The 20245-nt window shown below is 43.8% G+C and overlaps 1 protein-coding gene across 1 annotated transcript in view; it reads left to right on the top strand.

Moving 5' to 3' along the window:
- PLXND1 (plexin D1) overlaps positions 1 to 20245 on the top strand; it is a 383087-nt gene that overhangs the window by 56623 nt on the left and 306219 nt on the right. The window contains exon 2 of the mRNA XM_078661693.1: positions 19733 to 19909. Coding sequence (XP_078517819.1) covers positions 19733 to 19909 — 177 coding nt within the window. The remainder of the gene's footprint in view (positions 1 to 19732; positions 19910 to 20245) is intronic.

Genomic DNA, 20245 nt, shown 5'->3' with positions numbered 1-20245 from the left:
AAGAAGTGAAAGAAGCCCCTAGCATCACGGAGGCAGGGAGGACTCAACAACCTCTGGGAAGCAGATCCAACTCTAGAAGGTGAGCGGTATAAGGAATATGGAGGAGTAAATTAATAGTCTTATTTTGAGTTATAGCTCACTCATGCCCAATTGCCTTATTTTCAGTTATAGTTCATTCACGCTCTACTCTTATAGGTGAAATTGAAAGAAACTTTCTGAGAAAAACGACTAACTGGAACTTACTATACCAGTGACACCACAAGATAAACAGGTGAGCATGTCCTCTATGAGGGAAAAAGAAACAAGAAAGGGAATATGAAACTAAAAAATATTATTCCCACTATTTCAGATTAATCAATATTTAAAAATACTGCGACCATCACAGAGAAGCATACACCGATGTAAAGAGCTGATTATCCGAAACAAGGTGTGTAAATAAATAGGATAACAAAATGAGAATAATCTACCCACAAAAACTAGGAGGGAGAGTTCAATATGTTATTCCCCGCTTCCCCATAGAGCAGAATTGATAAACTGCCAGAATAATTGGGAAAAGAATACAGACCACGCTGAATAACAGAAGGTAGGATATGGAACAAACACAATATGTCTAAACATTTAATAACTAGACTAATAATTCTAAATAATATCCTTCCTTTGTATTGTTAGTGCGAGACTATAATTAGCCGCCCAGAAGTTCTTCAAGCAAATATCCCAAGCAACAAGGGATATTTTTAAAGGTATGCAATCGTGTATGATTGCGTGTTTTTTAGAATGGAGGGAAATGTATGAATGTACGAATACGTGTGCCTATATTCCCCAGCCCAAAACTCTTTAGTTAGTTTTTTTAAAAATAAGGTGGGCTGGCTCCAGGGGTCACCATAGTGTTGGAAAAGAAAAATGGAACCACAAAAAACGATATACAAGCATAGAAAAGAGTAAAAAGGATGGGACAAAAAAATGCAAAAAAACTGTTATTGTTACAATAAATATATTCTTATGCTGATATTTTCTGTTCACAGATAGATGTGTACACCAAAACTGTCCTGAGGAAGGTGGGGCGTATTGCCACAAACCACCGAAACGCGTCGACTACCCCGCAGGGGATGTTTTTTGTATATTTTACAAATTATGTGCCATTGCAATTGATGTCCTCAATAGGATGCTGATCTGTGTATTCTAGCACCCAGAGATCTGACCAAAAAAACGTTGAAATTGAGACACCATTGAGTAGACTGATATTGCTTTTAATTTTAACTTTGTGTAATGAATTCATGTTTTTTAATGTATCAAATACCTTTTTAAGGAATATCTGTTTTTATAATAAAATGTTGATGCTTTTTTGCACATGAAATAGTTCCTGTTTTTGTGGTTCCATTATAGCATTTATTGGTGAATAGTATGAAAGTGAACAAGTGGTAATGAGTGAATGATTTAGTTCCCCCGTTACAACCAAGAACCCAGGGAACATTTTTCTCTTTTTTCGCATTTCCTTCCCCTCGCCATTGAACCCATCACGGAAGGACTGCGCTCTGCGCCCTGACAGGCATGTCGATACTATGGATTCTGTATTCTGTCTGCCTGGCGAGCGGCCTGTGGTTTTGAGAGCCATCCCTCAGAAGAGTGGCGAGAGCGCGCTCAGCCTCGGATCCAGGTATACCGGCGGCAGCAACAGTTGTGCGGGTTAGGAAGGGGCTCGCCCTCCTTTCAAGAATGCCACCATAGTCACCAAGGAATATGCAGGTGCACCACCCATGGCAGAAGGTGTGGCAACTGCTGGTGTATTTGCAATGCAATTGGTCTCGTATTTATGAGAATTTAACCTATTGGCATTGTAAATGACAATGAGTTTTATGCATGTTTTAAAAACCAAAACATAGATAAAAGGCATTGTCATTTACAATGCCAATAGCTCAAACTTGCGTAAATGCGAGACCTATTGCATTACAAATGCTTGTTTTGTTTTGGTACCCTATAGTATTATGGCATAGGATGCTTTGTTTTGCTATATGATATGGTTTGCTGTGGTGGTACGGTACAGTAGGTATGTATGGGATGGTGTGGTATGCTATTATTTGTTATGCTGCGTTGTGTGCTACGCTCTTGCGTAGAATAAAGCGGTATTTGATGTTTTTTGTCTGATACCCTATAGTTATATGATATGGTATTTGTCATTTTGTCTTCTATAACGCTATAGTATGATACAATGGTTGTGATGCTGTGTTATTCTATGTGGTATGGTATGTATTGTACGGTACGGTATGTATGGTACGGTACAGTATGGCATGGTATGGTATGGTATGGTATGGTATGGTACAGTACGGTATGTATGGTATGGTATGCTACAGTATGGCATGGTATGGTACGGTATGGTATGGTATGTTATGGTATGGTATGGTATGGTATGGTACGGTACAGTACAGTATGGCATGGTATGGTATGGTATGGTATGGTATGGTACAGTACGGTATGTATGGTATGGTATGCTACAGTATGGCATGGTATGGTACGGTATGGTATGGTATGTTATGGTATGGTATGGTATGGTACGGTACGGTACAGTATGTATGGAATGGTACGGTACAGCATGGCATGGTATGGTACGGTATGGTATGGTATGGTATGGTACGGTACGGTATTATGGTACGGTATGTATGGTACGGTACGGTACAGTATGGTATGGTATGGTATGGTACGGTACGGTATGGTATGGTACGGTACAGTATGAAATGAAATGAAATGAAATTAAATTAAATTTATAAAGCGCATGGCTGCCCGAGAGCGTCCCAGCGCTAACAGAAAATAGAACAAAAAGCAAACTGAGGATGAAACCAACAATTAGGGGTCCTTGGGAAAGAGAATAGTTTTAAGTGCCTTTCGAAACTTAAGATGACAGGGTTCTGTGCGGATCCAGTAGGGGAGAGAGTTCCAATTTTTTGCTGCATTCAAGGAGAAACGGCGACCCCCTGTGCATGCCTTCCTAACTCTGGGGACCCTTACAAGATTACCACGGTCCGACCGGAGAGCCCGGGATGATTTATAAGGACATATCAGGCTCCTGAGAATCGGAGGTCCCTTGCCCTGCAGAGCCCTATGGGTGACGCATAGCGCTTTAAAGATGACTCTTTCGCGTATTGGCAGCCAATGGAGTGCTCTCAGGGCCGGTCTGGCCGAAGATCTTCTTGACGTGCCTGCAAGCATCCTGGCTGCTGCATTCTGCACCCGTTGAAGAATGTTAAAGGTGGCTTCAGGGGCTGCCAGAAACAGGGCGTTACTATAGTCAAGCCTCGATAGTATTAACCCCTGAATCAGAAGTGTCCTGGACTGAGGAGGCAGGAGAGGAAGAACTTTCCGCACTGATCGGAGAAGTCCGAAGCAGGTCCCTGCCAGTTTCTGTGCATGAGTCTTAAAAGTCATATCGGGCTCAAGCCACACCCCTAGGCTTTTAATTTTGTCTTTTGGTTTAGGCAGCTCACCTAGACAGGAAGGCCAGGCGGCTTTAGGGAAAGATTTAAGATGATGACCAAGGAGCATAATCTCTGTTTTCGTTCCATTGAGTTTAAGCCGCGAACTGAACATCCAGGAAAATATCTCAACAAGGCAAACAGAGAGATTATCCAAACACCCTTCTTGTTGGGTTAGCGAGACGACAAGTTGGGTGTCGTCCGCATAGGTGACTGTTTTAATCCCAAAGGGGGCGACTACTTCCTCCAGTGGGGCCATATAAACGTTGAACAAAGTAGGGCTCAATGAAGAGCCCTGAGGGACACCACACTGGAGGGGGGTGGATTTAGACAGCAAACCACCTTCCCAGACTCTGAAAGAGCGGTTAATCAAAAAGGATGTAAGCCACTCAAGGGCCATTCCTGCAACGCCCAGTTTGGCAAGACGGTGTGTTAGGATTTTATGATCCACCGTATCAAATGCAGCGCTTAGATCCAGGAGGATCATAACAGCGGATCCTCCTGAATCTAAGATGCACCTTGCCTCTTCTGCTACCACTAAAAGGGCTGTGTCCGTCCCTTGCCCCGGACGAAAGCCGGTTTGCGAATTATTCAGCAGCTGATTGCTTTCCAGGAATCCGGAGAGCTGCTGATTCACCATTTTTTCAGCGATCTTACTTAGACCGGGTAACAGTGAAATCGGGCGGAAATTTGCCAGGTCCATGGGGTCAAGCCCCGGTTTTTTTAAAAGGGTTTTGACCCTTGCCTGTTTCCAGCTGGGTGGCACGACCCCACAAGAGAAGGAGGCATTAAGGAGCTCTGTTGCAACTGGGGCAATCGTATCTGCAATCTTCTTAAGAACATACATAGGCGCAGGATCGGCTGGGGAGCCACTTTTCATGGAGGATAGGGCTTTACAAAAATCTTCCCTAGTAATACTGCTCAGAGAGTCAAGCCGAGGGCCAGAGATGGGTACCAAATCTGAGTTATCATCCGGCGCAGGTAGATTCTGTGGAAGACTCCCAAGGATGTTAACTATCTTGGAGTCAAAAAAGTCCGCAAGTTGATTGCATCTTTCTTCTGAGCAATCTAGGATGTTAACAGGGGAAGGCACCTTAAGTAGTTGTTTAACAATCTTAAAGGTTTCTCTCGCAGAGTTGGAGGCCGAGTTGATTTTATTCTCAAAAAAAGCCACTTGTGCTTTTTTCAAGGAGATTTTATATAATCTCAGAGCAGAGCGATATGCCTCTTTATTGTTAATTGCCCAGTCTTTCCTCCATCTGCGTTCTAATTTTTTGCAGGTTTTTCTGAGGTCTCTGAGCTCTGAGGTATACCATGGAGACTTAAAAGTGCTACTTTTCTTTATTACTGTTTTCAACGGTAATACCTGATCCAGGGAATTGTTCAGCCAGTTACAGAAACTAATATCTGCGACCAATGGGTCTGGTTCAATTTTAGGGGCAGTTTGTTCCAGTACTCGAGTCAGCTCTTCCAAAGATAGTTTGGGCCATGCCCTGTCAAGAGTACGAGGCGGGGCTGCCCGTTGTACCTCTGTACCTGTATTCCAGGAAAATGGGACTAGAAAGTGATCGGACCATGGTACAGGAAGGGGGGGAAAAGAGATGAGCTGATTACAATTTGAAAAAATAGGGTCTAAAAGATGACCCTTATTATGTGTTGCCTCTTTATTTACAAGCCTTAGCTTCAGTGATTTAAGATCTAAGCAGAGATCAGCTGAAACCTTGTCATTTGGATCATCAAAATGGAGATTCAAATCTCCTAGAATCAAAAAATCAGAAGACAGAGCCGCGGCCATTAAAGTAGTTTCTAGTAGGGATCCTGTAAACTGTCTTATGCAGCCCGGCGGGCGATAGATAAGAAGACCTGAAAGAGATTTATTGGGTGTTATTTGGATGGTAAAACGAGCACTCTCTGAGTCTGATATTTCACAATCTTCAATTCTGCAGTTAAATTTGTCTTTATAGACTATAGCAAGACCCCCTCCTTTTCCCTGTTGTCTGTGTAGGCACTGTATGAGGAAACCATCCGGGAGGGCAGCAGCAATATCAAACTCAGAGGTAGAAGAGAGCCATGTTTCCGTGAGAAACAGCACATCGAGACCCCCCTCTTGGAGCATAAGGTTGATCTCAATGGCATGTTTCGGAAGAGACCTACAGTTTAAAAGCGCCATGAAGAGGTTGCTAAAGGCCTGCCTACCGCTATCTCTAGCCAAGCTAGAAGTAGTACATCGCTTACATGTCCTATATAGTGGATCAAAGTATTTAAACTGGCAACAGAGTGAATCACCCTTATCTCGGAGCTCCATAAGGTATTCCCTCGAATAGCCAGTCAAAAGTTGAGTGTCCACCGGCACAATATCTGGCCCTAGGCCCGGGCTGGCCCGGACGGGCCCAGACGGGCTTGCCTCTGGCGCGCCATCGGTGCGCCCGCTGCGCCCGCCCGCTGCGCGGACGGGAGAACACCTTCATTTTGTAGCGCTCGGGCCGCCACTCGCCCGCCCACTAGTGCGCTAACCAGCCTCTCACCCTAAGATGGCGGCCGAAGTCGTCACCCCCGGGGAAAGTGTCTAATACCGAGTAGAGCCCTCAATCAGCCCTCGGTTAGCCCAGAAATAGGAATAAAGGGTGCCCAAGTATATAAATGACAGATGTAGGTACAATTTAAAATATTATTTAAAAAGCGCAAAATCACAATGTTTTAAAATTTTGACTGCCTCACTGCCCCTAGGCCAACAAGAATAATGCAGGAGAGAGGAAAAGGACCTACTCCCGGCTTTTCGCCTCAGGAGCTCTAAGTTCTAAACAGAGTGTTCTGAACTCAGATTTCTTTTGTAGCGCTCGGGCCGCCACTCGCCCGACCACTAGTGCGCTAACCAGCCTCTCACCCTAAGATGGCGGCCGAAGTCGTCACCCCCGGGGAAAGTGTCTAATACCGAGTAGAGCCCTCAATCGGCCCTCGGTTAGCCCAGAAATAGGAATAAAAGGTGCCCAAGTATATAAATGACAGATGTAGGTACAATTTAAAATATTATTTAAAAAGCGCAAAATCACAATGTTTTAAAATTTTGACTGCCTCACTGCCCCTAGGCCAACAAGAATAATGCAGGAGAGAGGAAAAGGACCTAACTCCCGGCTTTTTGCCTCAGGAGCTCTAAGTTCTAAACAGAGTGTTCTGAACTCAGATTTCTTTTGTAGCGCTCGGGCCGCCACTCGCCCGACCACTAGTGCGCTAACCAGCCTCTCACCCTAAGATGGCGGCCGAAGTCGTCACCCCCGGGGAAAGTGTCTAATACCGAGTAGAGCCCTCAATCGGCCCTCGGTTAGCCCAGAAATAGGAATAAAGGGTGCCCAAGTATATAAATGACAGATGTAGGTACAATTTAAAATATTATTCAAAAAGCGCAAAATCACAATGTTTTAAAATTTTGACTGCCTCACTGCCCCTAGGCCAACAAGAATAATGCAGGAGAGAGGAAAAGGACCTAACTCCCGGCTTTTCGCCTCAGGAGCTCTAAGTTCAAAAAGTATGGCATGGTATGGTATGGTATGGCACAGTACAGTACGGTATGTATGGTACGGTATGGTACAGTATGGCATGGTATGATACGGTATGGTATGGTATGGTACGGTACGGTACGGTATGTATGGTACGGTACGGCACAGTATGGCATGGTATGGTACGGTATGGTATGGTATGGTACGGTACGGTATGGTATGATATTGTACGGTACGTTATGGTATGGTGTTTCCTATCATACTGCATAGTGTGGTATTTTACGGTGTGGTACAGTGTGGCAATTTATCGCTTTGTGTTCCGGTACACTACAGTATTACAGCGTGTTATTTAATATTACATAACACTGTATTACAAAGTGTGCTATGTTCTGCTGCTTACTATGGTTTTCTCTGCTATGATGCTCTTGGCCTTGGGATAATGTCAAATGTGAATTCCAGGAGCGCAGCTTCTTTTAGTCCAAGAGCCAACACTGGAAGAACAGCTTCAATACCACCCCAAATGTTAAACGATTCAGAACTGTCAACTTCACTCAACACTTATAACTGCGTCGATTTAATATTTAATGCAAATACAGCATTAGACGTAGGCCACACGCTTTATCTTTTTGTCACTAGGCGCAACGACATTAGAAGAAAGGGCAGAGGGGAACAATTATATGTTCTTCTACATAAAATAATGCATTTTGCCCCTAAAGTCAATAGTAAATACATTAAATTCCATATTTAAAGTTAGCAATAACTTCTCGCAGGGGTTAGGATTGGACATTCTGGGTCTAGACACTTGCACACATGAGGACTCAAAAACTCACAAATGTGTAGTTATTCGCAAACTTTTGTAGGCAGCTTCCCACCTCGAATATGCTCTTAAATGTTCTCATGTCAAGGGCAGGATTACAAGTATATTCAGGTTGAGAAAGGGGATGAAACACCCTCATAATGGTGTGGGAATATGGACAGGACTTCTCTAAAGGAAAGGCATTTTACCCATATATGAAAAAAATATAAAGTGCAAGAGCTCTGTGGCTGTAGATTTACGTCTGTGTTATGTACACTGCGTACATTTACACATTCATGAGTGATAACACGTGAGTAATATGAATTCACAAAAGAATTTTACCTCTACACCCGGGTCTTTGCGATGGTTGCAGATTTCCGGAAGTAGTTGCAGAATTTTTTGAGAATTCCCTGATAGTCGGAAATGTATACCAACCATGGGCGTACGCCTATGAGTGTAAACAGATTTTACCTTATTAGCAAAGGTAAACCCACACATGTAGATTTACTACAACACTTTTGAGTAACTTTATTGCTTTTGGCTATTCACCATTATGAGTATAAAGTTACTCAAAAGTGTAGACTTACAGGCCCTCATCCAGTAAAACAGGAGATGGATTCAGTAAAACAGCAAATAGGACCGTAAAGTTACTACTAGTAGTGACTTTACAACCATATTTGATGTAACACACATGTGGCAGAGAGCGCCACAATCGGGGCAGATGTTTCTCCGTTGTAAAGTATAGGAAAAAGTTAACAAGTTCAAAAACATTAAAAAAAATCGAAAAAATATTGTAATGTTAATACTAGCATTAAGGAATGTTATGTCTTTTTATATGTAGTGTAGAACAATAAAACAATGGTACAGCATTAGAAACTAAATTTGAAATTGAACATTTTATTTTTTGGGAATATATTATATTGAATTACATTATATTTCTGAAGTTTTCTGAAAAGATCAGAGGAAGCAACAACGTTTCAAAACACTGCCCCACAATTAAAAAAAAGAGATTTAATCGTGGGGGTGGAATTAAAGTTACCCACATTTAATTACACAAACAATTCTAACAGTAGGTAAATACAATAGTACCTGAAATTAAATAAGAAGTAAGCATGAGGTAAGTCCAGGAAGGATCAACCGAGGGACAAATAAAGACGAGAAACATCCACAAGAAACATGCACTCTTTGTCTGATTACTTTCAACTCCTTTTAGATTTTTTGATTGTATCTCTGGTCCTCATAATGTTCTCTATGGCATTAATTAGCATGACGTGTCAGCCGCCATTGCTTATGTCAAAGAAACTTGTGAAAAGAACAAAAGGGGCTCTGTGTATTTTTTTTTCTAAAAATGAAATTTATTCCTTTCCTAATCTTGTCTCCATGGGATTCCACAGTCCTGGTTTGTGTCCTCGGAGATCGGAAGGGAAACGTGATGCTCGTTCTGGAATGTTCTGTGGAACCTGATAGCGCCTGTGCGCGCCCGGCTGTCATTGCAAATAAAGCATGCAGGTGGGCTTGGTAGCATATCCTTGGGTGATGACGTGGTAGACTGGATCAGACCACTAAGGTCAGCTTTCCACATTTACGATTGCTAGAAAGTCCATCATGTAGGCACAGCCCCATGTCAGTTTCGCCGACCAGCACAAGCTAGCGCCATGTAAAATTCTAAAATAAATAAACACACTTCTCTATTGCCCCTAAGGGTAGGTGAGCTTTGAAAACTTCCTGAATTTAGATTTGGCATTTTAAGAAAAATTTGCGTTAACCCTTAACTTGTGCGATAGTTTCCCTTCTACTACTAGTAGAGGGAAATTCCTGGATGACCAATCAGAATTCAAACTGCAGTGCAAGCCAACCTGCTATCAGCATTCAGAGTGACCAACCAGGATGGAGTTTCAGCTCAACTTGTCTGGAAGTGCCTGATTGGCATATTGGCCCCAAGTCATTGCCACATTCAGAGTTTGTCCTGCCCATTCCAATTGGTGGAGGCCCAGTGAGGTCATCACTAAGCTGCCCGTTGGTGCCTTCTGAATCGAAATAGCCTTTTAAGATGGTAATTTCCTTACAAGGCTTCAAACCCATGGGCAAACAATGAGGTTGCTTAATTTTCAAATGTGAACAAGCCCACCTCTAGTGGTTAGCCCATACTGCTGAAAAAACGAACACTTGGTGCATGAGTTATCTGCTCGTTGCTGACATCTACTGTGATGTGCAGGCCAGGTGCTTGAATCTCAGGTCAGCTGTCCATTTTTTCTATCACTGAGCTGAACAGCATGGGCATAGGTAATAGTAATGCCTGCTATTTACAGTGCTTATAACGGGCAGAAGTGTGATATGAAGTACCATAGAAAAATTAATTTTTGCATTAAAACAGTTTTTTAATCCCTGGCTATCTTGCCTCTGTTGTATCGAAAACCTCAACCCTAAAAATACCCCTTTACCCAAAAACTGAAAACTGACCATGAACCCTAAAAATACCCCTTTACCCAAAAACTGAAAACTGACCCTGAACCCTAAAAATACCCCTTTACCCAAAAACTGAAAACTGACCCTGAACCCTAAAAATACCCCTTTACCCAAAAACTAAAAACTGACCCTGAACCCTAAAAATGCCCCTTTACCCAAAAACTGAAAACTGACCCTGAACCCTAAAAATACCCCTTTACCCAAAAACTGAAAACTGACCCTGAACCCTAAAAATACCCCTTTACCCAAAAACTGAAAACTGACCCTGAACCCTAAAAATGCCCCTTTACCCAAAAACTGAAAACTGACCCTGAACCCTAAAAATACCCCTTTACCCAAAAACTGAAAACTGACCCTGAACCCTAAAAATACCCCTTTACCCAAAAAACTGAAAACTGACCCTGAACCCTAAAAATACCCCTTTATCCAAAAACTGAAAACTGACCCTGAACCCTAAAAATACCCCTTTACCCGAAAACTGAAAACTGACCCTGAACCCTAAAAATACCCCTTTACCCAAAAACTGAAAACTGACCATGAACCCTAAAAATACCCCTTTACCCAAAAACTGAAAACTGACCCTGAACCCTAAAAATACCCCTTTACCCAAAAACTAAAAACTGACCCTGAACCCTAAAAATGCCCCTTTACCCAAAAACTGAAAACTGACCCTGAACCCTAAAAATACCCCTTTACCCAAAAACTGAAAACTGACCCTGAACCCTAAAAATACCCCTTTACCCAAAAACTGAAAACTGACCCTGAACCCTAAAAATACCCCTTTACCCAAAAACTGAAAACTGACCCTGAACCCTAAAAATACCCCTTTACCCAAAAAATGAAAACTGACCCTGAACCCTAAAAATACCCCTTTACCCAAAAACTGAAAACTGACCCTGAACCCTAAAAATGCCCCTTTACCCAAAAACTGAAAACTGACCCTGAACCCTAAAAATACCCCTTTACCCAAAAAATGAAAACTGACCCTGAACCCTAAAAATACCCCTTTACCCAAAAACTGAAAACTGACCCTGAACCCTAAAAATGCCCCTTTACCCAAAAACTGAAAACTGACCCTGAACCCTAAAAATACCCCTTAAAAAACCCAAACATATAAAATTTAAAATATAATTATATACTTACCAATACTTACGTTGTAATGGTATGCGCTGTAAAGGTACCTGCGTTGTAAAAACATGCGTTGTAAATACATGCGTTGTAATGGTTTTTGCGTTGTAAAAGTTTCGTTGTAATGGTAGTGAGTTGTAAAAGTTGCGTTGTAATGGTTGTTTCCCGTTTATTCTAAATGGAAAATGCAGTGCATTTCCGTGACTATATCTCTAAATATTGTTATTGATTCAGATGGGGACTGAATGATTTTGGGCCCGATTCACAGAACTAACTTACTACAAAATCCTAAACTTACTACCATTTTGGTATTCACAGAAGGTACTTACTCATTTTGGTATTCACAGAAGGCACTTACTTATGTTGGTATTCACAGAATGCACTTACTCATTTCGGTATTCACAGAAGTAATTTAGGAGTCCAAAAGTTAGGAGTCCTAACTTTACTACTCCTAAACTGAGAAAAATCCTAACTATAAGACGTTCGGTATTCACAGAAGGCATTTAGGAGTCCTAAAGTTAGGAGTCCTAACTTTACGACTCCTAAAATGAGAAAAATCCTAACTTTAAGACTTTTGGTATTCACAGAAGGCATTTAGGAGTCCTAAAGTTAGGAGTCCTAACTTTACAACTCCTAAACTGAGAAAAATCCTAACTTTAAGACTTTTGGTATTCACAGAAGGCATTTAGGAGTCCTAAAGTTAGGAGTCCTAACTTTAGGACTCCTAAATGCCTTCTGTGAATACCAAAATGGTAGTAAGTTTAGGATTTTGTCTTAAGTTAGTTCTGTTAATCGGGCCCATAGTGAATATAAGTGACGCCTCAGCAAGTTACTCTTCATTGACATCTCAGGTCCACTTAGGAAATTTCCTTGAATGATCCACGTTCTTCCCTAATCAGGTTTTGGCTGCAAATGTTCCTGACATGTTAACTCGCATTCCTATAAGATTTATATATTGAGAAAGGGATGTGCATTGGAATAGAGAGTAGGCAACAGGCCAATCTCCACTATGGTCTCCCTGGAACCAGTGTTCCAAACTTTGGCATCACGCCTCCCAAAGCCTGTATGTGTTGTTAACAGGTTCCCAGTCTTATCCTTCAGGCACGGCCTGGGCGTTGCGACTCATTTTTATCTGCCTGGATTAATGCTCGAGCTCTAAAAGGCCCAGAGTCCTGGGAAGATATCTCTGTGCCCCACACGGGCCAGGAAACATCAGATAGTCCAATGTGGCGTGTTACTGATATTTCTCAGGTCATTAAAAGTCTGAAGAAAGGCTCTGCTTTCCTGTTTTCTATTTTTATTCTACTTCGGGTGATACAAAACATTTTCTTGTTGTACTACGTGTTCATTTCAATGCCAAACAGGAAGAGAACCTGCAAGGACACCATCATTCCTAAAGAGAGAGAGTATGTAGGAGAGGAACATTGTGAGCTCATAAACACGATCTTGTTGGACTTTTATCATACACAAAAATGTTCCTTTATGTCTCCCCAGACATCTGTTTTCTATATACTTACCTAGCCCGACTACTAAGTGGTCTACTGTAGAAAGTTTTATTTGTGGTTGCCTCCCAGAATGCACCAGCGAAGACAGGCAAGGGTGAAGTTATTTTTTCTGATTTTCACAAAAATTATTTCTGTACTTTGATATTTTTAATGGGAGAAATGTGTTAGTGTTTGAAAAAAATAAAGGTCATAAAACTTATCAGTTAGGTTAAAATATCTCAGGTGTGAAAAGTGAACCCATTTGAGAAAGTGTCCTTTGTACATGTCTAAGGGAGATGCAGGGCTGGTTTATCAATTTCAGGGAGATTTAGACTAAGGGGGTCATTAGGATGTCGGGCGGATTGCCCCCGCCAGGCTGGCGGTAGCCACCGCCAGCCTGGCGGGGGCAATCCGCTCGACATCCTCACTCGTTTCCCCCCGCCATATTAGTATGGCGGGGGGACCTCGGCGGACGGAAAGACTGTCGGCCGCTTTTCCGCCCCAGTCGCCTTGCGGCCGGGGCAGAAAAGGAATAATATGGTGGCGGTGTCTATCAGCTGAGAGCACCACCCACCACAATGCTAGAAATGCAGGATGTGCCCGCCACTGTGACGGACACATCCTAATGCCCCCCACGGGACCCCCGGCCTTATGGCGGGCAGTCCCAATCCCCGTCAGGTTACCGGGCGGGCAAAGTCCGCCCGCTATCCTAATGACCCCCTAAGTATCTGAACTCTATTGATCCCAAAGCTAAAGAGGACCACTGTGGTGCAAAGTTTGCAGGACATCTGCATGAGATAAATGTTTACACAATGAATATAAATCGAAATCACTGCTTCCCCACGGTGATCCTGAAAATCATTAATGTATCCGGCCTTCTGCAGGGCACTCAGTATAAACCAGTGATGGGTATCTCTAGGTCACTGCAACCTCAGCTGCATGGAAAAAAGAGTCTATTTCCTATTCCTTCAGGTCATTTTCTGTATTACCGTCCAGGGGCCCTACTACACACTAGGCGTACTTTCTTTGTTTGCGCCACAGTGCACCTTAAAACAGGGGCACTGGGTGCAAACAGGGAAAGCGCGCCCTAATACGTGAATTCACTGCCTCCAGGTAAGCCGCAAAGTTGTGCTGCCCTGGGGGCAGCGCATTCAAGTGAAAAACGAATACCGTAGCAGCTTTGATGCAGTCGCTCTGTGTTTCACTGTGCAGGCGACAACACGCCTGCACTTTTAAAGGGGATTAGAGATCCTCTTGCAGGCGGGTGCAGTGAGTGACTGCACCTTCCTGCAAGGGGATGTTTGAGGGGGTGCATAGGACCCCTTTTCTCACCTTCAGAGGGCGCCATTAGGGGGCGCACTGATAGCGCGCCACGTTTTAGGTGGCGCTCTGTCAGTGTGCCTCCTGAGAGCTGCTTTGTCTCTGCACCCTCATCTATAATACGGCGCAGGCGTAGAGGCAAAGGGATTCTCTCATTTGCATGGGGCCGCACCCCCAATGCAAATGAGAGATCACCCTCTGGTGATAGCGCTGGCGGTATTTGTGTGCCATTGCGATCTATATTACAGAACGGACGGCTCAAGCGTCTGCGGCTCTTTCTGTAATACCTAAGGGCCCAAGGGGCACTCAAAGCGGGCGCGCATGTCCCTTGCGCCCCCGGGACACTTTCCATAATATGGCCCCAAGAAAGCAAAACCTGTGTTCCTTTTCAATGGTTATATCTGTGCTTAATTTGAGCTGGTGTTTAGATGTGGTGGGCACCGGCACTCATTTTTGGGACTGGGATTTATTTTTCATCATCAAAAGGTAACCCAGAGCAAATGGAAAGGGATTATGCAGGGACGAAGCAGAACACGGTTCAAGTGAGATAAAGAGACTGGAAGTGTAGGGGTAGAAGAAAGAGGCATGAGATGGAATCACGACTAGGCTGCCTTGGTATTTAGCAACTTCAGCATTCAGCAGTTTATTTATTTTATTTGAAAAGTTTGATATAGCGCTGGCTAGACCCGGAGGTATCAGAGCGCTTTACATGAGGACGAACATTCTTTCAGAGCATAGTTACAAGTTACATGAGTTACTGGAGCGAAGTTACAGGCGTTAAAAACATAGCTGGAAAGGAAAAAAAGCAGGCAAGGGGAGAGAGATTCAGGGGAGAGAGGATTGGAGCAGGGGAGGCAGACCAATAATGGGAGAGGGAAAGAGGTGGGGGCGGGTGAAAGGTGAAAGAAAACACAACCGGGAGAGAGGAGAAACAGTGTCCGATGTCCGGTGTGCTGTGATCCTAGTGGACGAGGTATCATTCCCACACTTCCTTTGTGTGTGGTTCCCTTTGCGGTGTGGACTGTCTCAGAGGGGTCTCTGAAACTCCAGGACATAAATACTGGATCCCTCCCCAACAAGGGGAGAAGGAGTGCTTTGGCAAGGGGCACCATTCCCACACCTCCACTGTGTGTGGCTCCCTCGATGCTGTGGACTCTCTCAGGGGGGTCTCTTAGACTCCTGGGTATAAATGCTGGATCCCTCCCCAACAAGGGGAGGAGTGCTTTGGAAAAGGGAACACACAATGGTGGGTAACACATAGGTACTTCCGTTACCAGTATGTGCTTAGGAGAGAAACGTGAGCTTACACAATAATTTAAGATATTAGCGCGTAGCATATCCAAGACACACGTCATATAGGGAATGGGAGGTAGTGGGGGAAAGGTAAACAGGGGAGAGGAAAGCAGACAGAGTCAGGTAGATCTGAAGGGGGAAAGTACTCCAGGGCGAACAAAGCGGTCAAAGCAGAATAGGAGAGAGACAGATAAAACCGTGAAGAAAAACAATGTCCGATGTCCGGCTGGGTAGGTGACGGCCGAGGGGGTGTCCCAGGGCCAGACTCTGCTATAGCTGCATAGGACACCCGGCAGCGGCCAAGGGTACTCGGGATCCGCGGTGCCACTGATGGGCACCTAAGAAATCCTCTGGGACCCTAAAATTACTTATTCATTTATTAATTTATTTTTGAGGTTTTTTTTATAGCGCTAACTAGACATTAAGCACCTCATTCATCATAATCTGTTTAGATTTCAATGTCCTGTCTCCTGGACAGAGCGAGTTAGGGACAGAGAGGTCTCTGCAGGTCAGTTTTTTTTCCTGACTATTTCTGACATGCCAAAAACGCAATTTTTCACACGCTTTGAAGCGCCGACATCCATCCCCTTGTGTGCGGTGAGGGGCACACTGTGGCTTCCTGGTCAGCCCGGCTCCGGGGGCAGCATCACCGCAGCTAGCGCAGCAGGGGGCGCTCTACACTTGGTACCTGTGCACGGGTAGAGCCTTGGAGGCGAGGAAAGAATGCGTCATCAGCACATTGTTCGTGAAGAATAACAGGAAATGTTTTTCACTCCACATGTTGCAGATGGCGCCTGCCTGTGTTTTTGTACCTCGCGGTACCTTCCCACCTGTGGATGGAAGTGATGTCAGCTGCCAACACTGCAGCTCGCGGCTCATGCGCTGTAGACAGATATGTCAGCCAAGTGAAGTGTCACTCATTAGGAGGGAGTCTCACGCAGCTCAGCCTCGTGCGCGCGCGCAGTATCATACTCTATAGTGACTTCAATGGAGTGTGACACACAGGAATCATTTCTATTTTATTTATCGCAAACTAGGTCCAGGGCACTGGAGCTTTTTACACGAGCACCAGAAACGTCACACAAAGTCACATTTTTTAAGCACGGGCAGATTGTGTGATTTGCACAGAATCACAGGATGCTGAGCCGACGCCGGGATGTGAGCCTGTTCCCCTAGTTCCAAAGTCGGGAGCCCTGGCCGTGAGGTCACTGCCTCTCCTCTAACATTTCAAGATGCGTTCTACCCAGAGTGAGAACATTTAGGGGATGGGGGAGCACTCCAAAATTTAACTATTTCCTATTTATTAAACTGAAAATAAACCAAGGGTGCTTCACTGCTGCAATGTGTTGACATCACATGCAAACTAAAACTGAGGGTCTAACAGGATGAAAACCAGGATGCAGTGAGCACTGTTCCTATAGAACCAATGTTCTAATGTTTGACCTTCTTATAGCAATTTTTCAATTTATGCAATAAAAACGAATGTACATATTATTTTTTACTAAGAAATTCTTATTTGAGAATTAATCATATAACTTGGTACAATACATATACTTTATGCTGAATGTTTTCACCTAATGTGAACAGAATAATTGAACGGAAAAATGTTTTCACCTAATGTGAACAGAATAATTGAACAGAAAATCTTTGTCTTGTACATTACAAATTTTTTGTACAGATTTTTTTTTTATTAACATATTCAGTTATCATCTCATTGCTGTCACAAAGCCCAATGCATTTCGGGACTCCGGAGTCCCTTCTTCAGGGGTGATTTTCTTTCCAATCTTTGTTTAACCCGCAACGTTTTATGTTCATGAATGTACCACGGATTATATTGGAATTAACCCGCACTTTTGTGTGGCGGTTGAAATTTGCTATTACGTAAGCCCCATGCAAAACTGTGGCTCTGTTGTTTTGCGGTATACCAAATTAAATCCAATAACGAGACCTTATAAGAAAATGTAGCCCGTTGTAGCCTGTTGTACGCAAAGCTTCGTCATGGCTGATGGGACGCGTACAACGGGCTACATGTTCTTATAAGGTCTTGTTATTGGATTCAATTTGGCATATCACAAAGCAACAGAGCCACAGTTTTACCGATCCCCGTTGAATTGGTAAATCCTAAAAATTATTTTCCACTATTTATGTATGTATGTGGTATTTATCTAGCGCGGCTGTAGCCAAAATGCAACTGTGCTCTGCATTGAAAGTGACTGGAGGGTGGCTAGGTTCTGAGAGTGGAAGTGGACTGTTACTACATCATGCTGTAATGTCCTTAAAAGAGGTGTGTATTCGGCTCTTTCCTAAACTGGATCAGGGTTGGAGCATGGATCTTGAGTATCAGTCAAATAGGCCGGGGTGCCAGTTGGGATGTAGCTGACTTTAAAATATGGTGCAAGGGAAGTCTGGGTGGTAATTTTGTTGCGTGCCCTGCATCGCAAAATGCGATGCAGCGCGTACTACGAAATTCATTTTATTTATTTAATTGTTTACTTACCTCCAATGATCCATATTCCGGTGTTTACTACCCCCCAGCCTTCCCCTCCTCCGCCCCGCCTTCCACCCCCCGGAACTCTCTTCACGGGCCGCTACTGCTTTTGGTGTCAATATTTACCAGGTGGTAGGGAGGTAGTACAACACCATATAAGGGGCAACTCTGAAAGAGGCCTAGCTACATTCACAAAGAGCAATCTTAGTGAACCCTAGCTCCAGTGTGACTTATGCCACAGGAGCTGTTCTATCCAAGGAAGGGGAAAGCAAGAAAAGTACGTAATATGATAAAAGAGTAGTGAATCAATTTACTCTGAGGGTATTGGGCCTTATTCACAAAAGGTAAGTTTACACTTTTCTGTAAGTTTACAATTGCTTTGCTATTCACAAACTCCGATTTAGTAGTATGTTTATGACTGCAGAGACTCCACATCTGGGGCGGAGAACTCTGCACATAAAACGATGGGCCTGTCCTATCTTTTTAAGTGCAGATTTCTCCGCCCGACTGGGCAGTCTATGCAGTCATAAACTTACTATTAGAACAGAGTCCATGAATAGCAAAAAAATTGTACATTTACACAAAAGTGTAAGTTTACCTTTCCGCTTTCAAGGTGAACTCCGTACATAAAAAGATAGTCCTGTCATATATTGTTGTGTGGAGTTCTCTGCCCCGACTGTGGAGTCTCCGCAGTTGTTAAACTTGTTATTAAATCGGAGTTTGTGAATAGCAAAAAAAAATTACATTGACATAAAAGTGTAAGTTTACCTTTGTGAATCAGGCCCATCGGATCTAATTTAAATGTGGCTGGATTTTTTTTTTTTCCAATTTCTGTAGTCGATGCTGGATTTGAAATTCAGCTGGTAGATTAATCGGATTTAATATCTCCCCTGGAAATCATTAAAACTGTGATTTTTTTATTTACCACCCAACTCTAAATTAGATCCATCACTTCCTTTCCCATTGTGACGTCACCACAATGATCGTCCAGCACTGGGCTGACTGCGTTGTTGTTTGATGATGTCATAAAGGGTGAAAACTGCTATAGCAGGTAGCAGGACTTGCTACCTGACTACCATGAGTGACCAGAGATAGGCTAACAAGACCTGCTGCAGTGTGGAGATCTGGACTCTAGAATATTTTTGTTTTTTAACATATTCGACGGGGTGGGTGGACTTCTGGCTACTAGAATATTTCGGTTTTTAACGTGCCTATGGGGTAAACTCAACATGCTGGTGGAGTTCTGGACTCTAGAATATTTCTGATTTTAACATACATAATGGAGTGGATGGAGTGGAGGAGTGTGGCTCAACGGTTAAAGCGGCAGACCCTGATGCAGAGTTCTGTCCCAGAACCAGTGTTCAATTCCCGCCTCGGTGGGTCTTGGGCTCAATTTCCTCGGACCTGACAATTCCCGCCTCCGTGCCTATTCTAATCATGGGCCCCACGCTGCAACTCTGGGCAATAGCTTGCTTAACCTCCACACCGGCCCCAACAGCGCTAGGATGCCTGGCTTCACCCTGGGGGCGCCCAGGAGTGGACACTTCACAGGGAAAAGCCAGGAAGGGTTCCACAGCAGTATGAGTAATAGTGCGAGGAAACCGCTTGGTGGCAGTGCGCTCTACAAATACCTTGACATTTACATTTACATATGACTTCTAGATTCTAGAATATTTCAGTTTTTGAACATACCTAGTGGGGTGAACTCAGCGTGCTGGTGGAGTTCTGGATTATAAAATACTTCTAATTTTCAACCTACCCGTTTGGTAGCCCACTAATGTTGTGATTCTGCCTTCCAGCTGTTGCAGGAGCAGTTAGACTGTGGAGCGGCCCATCTTCAGCATCCGTTGGCCATCATGGAGCCCTTGGTGGCCACCCCGGTGTTCAGGGCCGCCGGCCTGACGTCAGTAGCGGTGTCCAGCGTCAATAACCACACCATCGTCTTCTTGGGAACCGCCAGCGGGTGGCTTCTGAAGGTAAGGGCAAGAACGCAGCGAGCCACAGTGACTGTCCATTACGCAGGGGTCAGAGGTCATTGCGCGTAGCTGTTGTCATAATGAGCTCCATTTACTGGGCACCTGCTGAGGGGCACATTTTTTAACACTGGTGAAACTGTACTTTGATTGAATGTGCAACTTAGTTGCATTACAAAGGGTCTTTTTTTAGGTGCAGGTGGGCGAGTACACACCAAGCGCATGCGCATTGACTTGCCCAGTGTGTCATGGGCCCTAGTGCAAGAAGCCCTTGATGCATTCTACATATTACCAAATTTATTATCAGCCATCACTTCTTGCAGCTACCAAACCGTTTTG

Source organism: Lissotriton helveticus, chromosome 9, assembly GCF_964261635.1.
Source record: "Lissotriton helveticus chromosome 9, aLisHel1.1, whole genome shotgun sequence".
In the NCBI taxonomy this organism is placed as follows: domain Eukaryota; kingdom Metazoa; phylum Chordata; class Amphibia; order Caudata; family Salamandridae; genus Lissotriton; species Lissotriton helveticus.
This window is presented reverse-complemented; position numbering and strand designations above follow the sequence as displayed.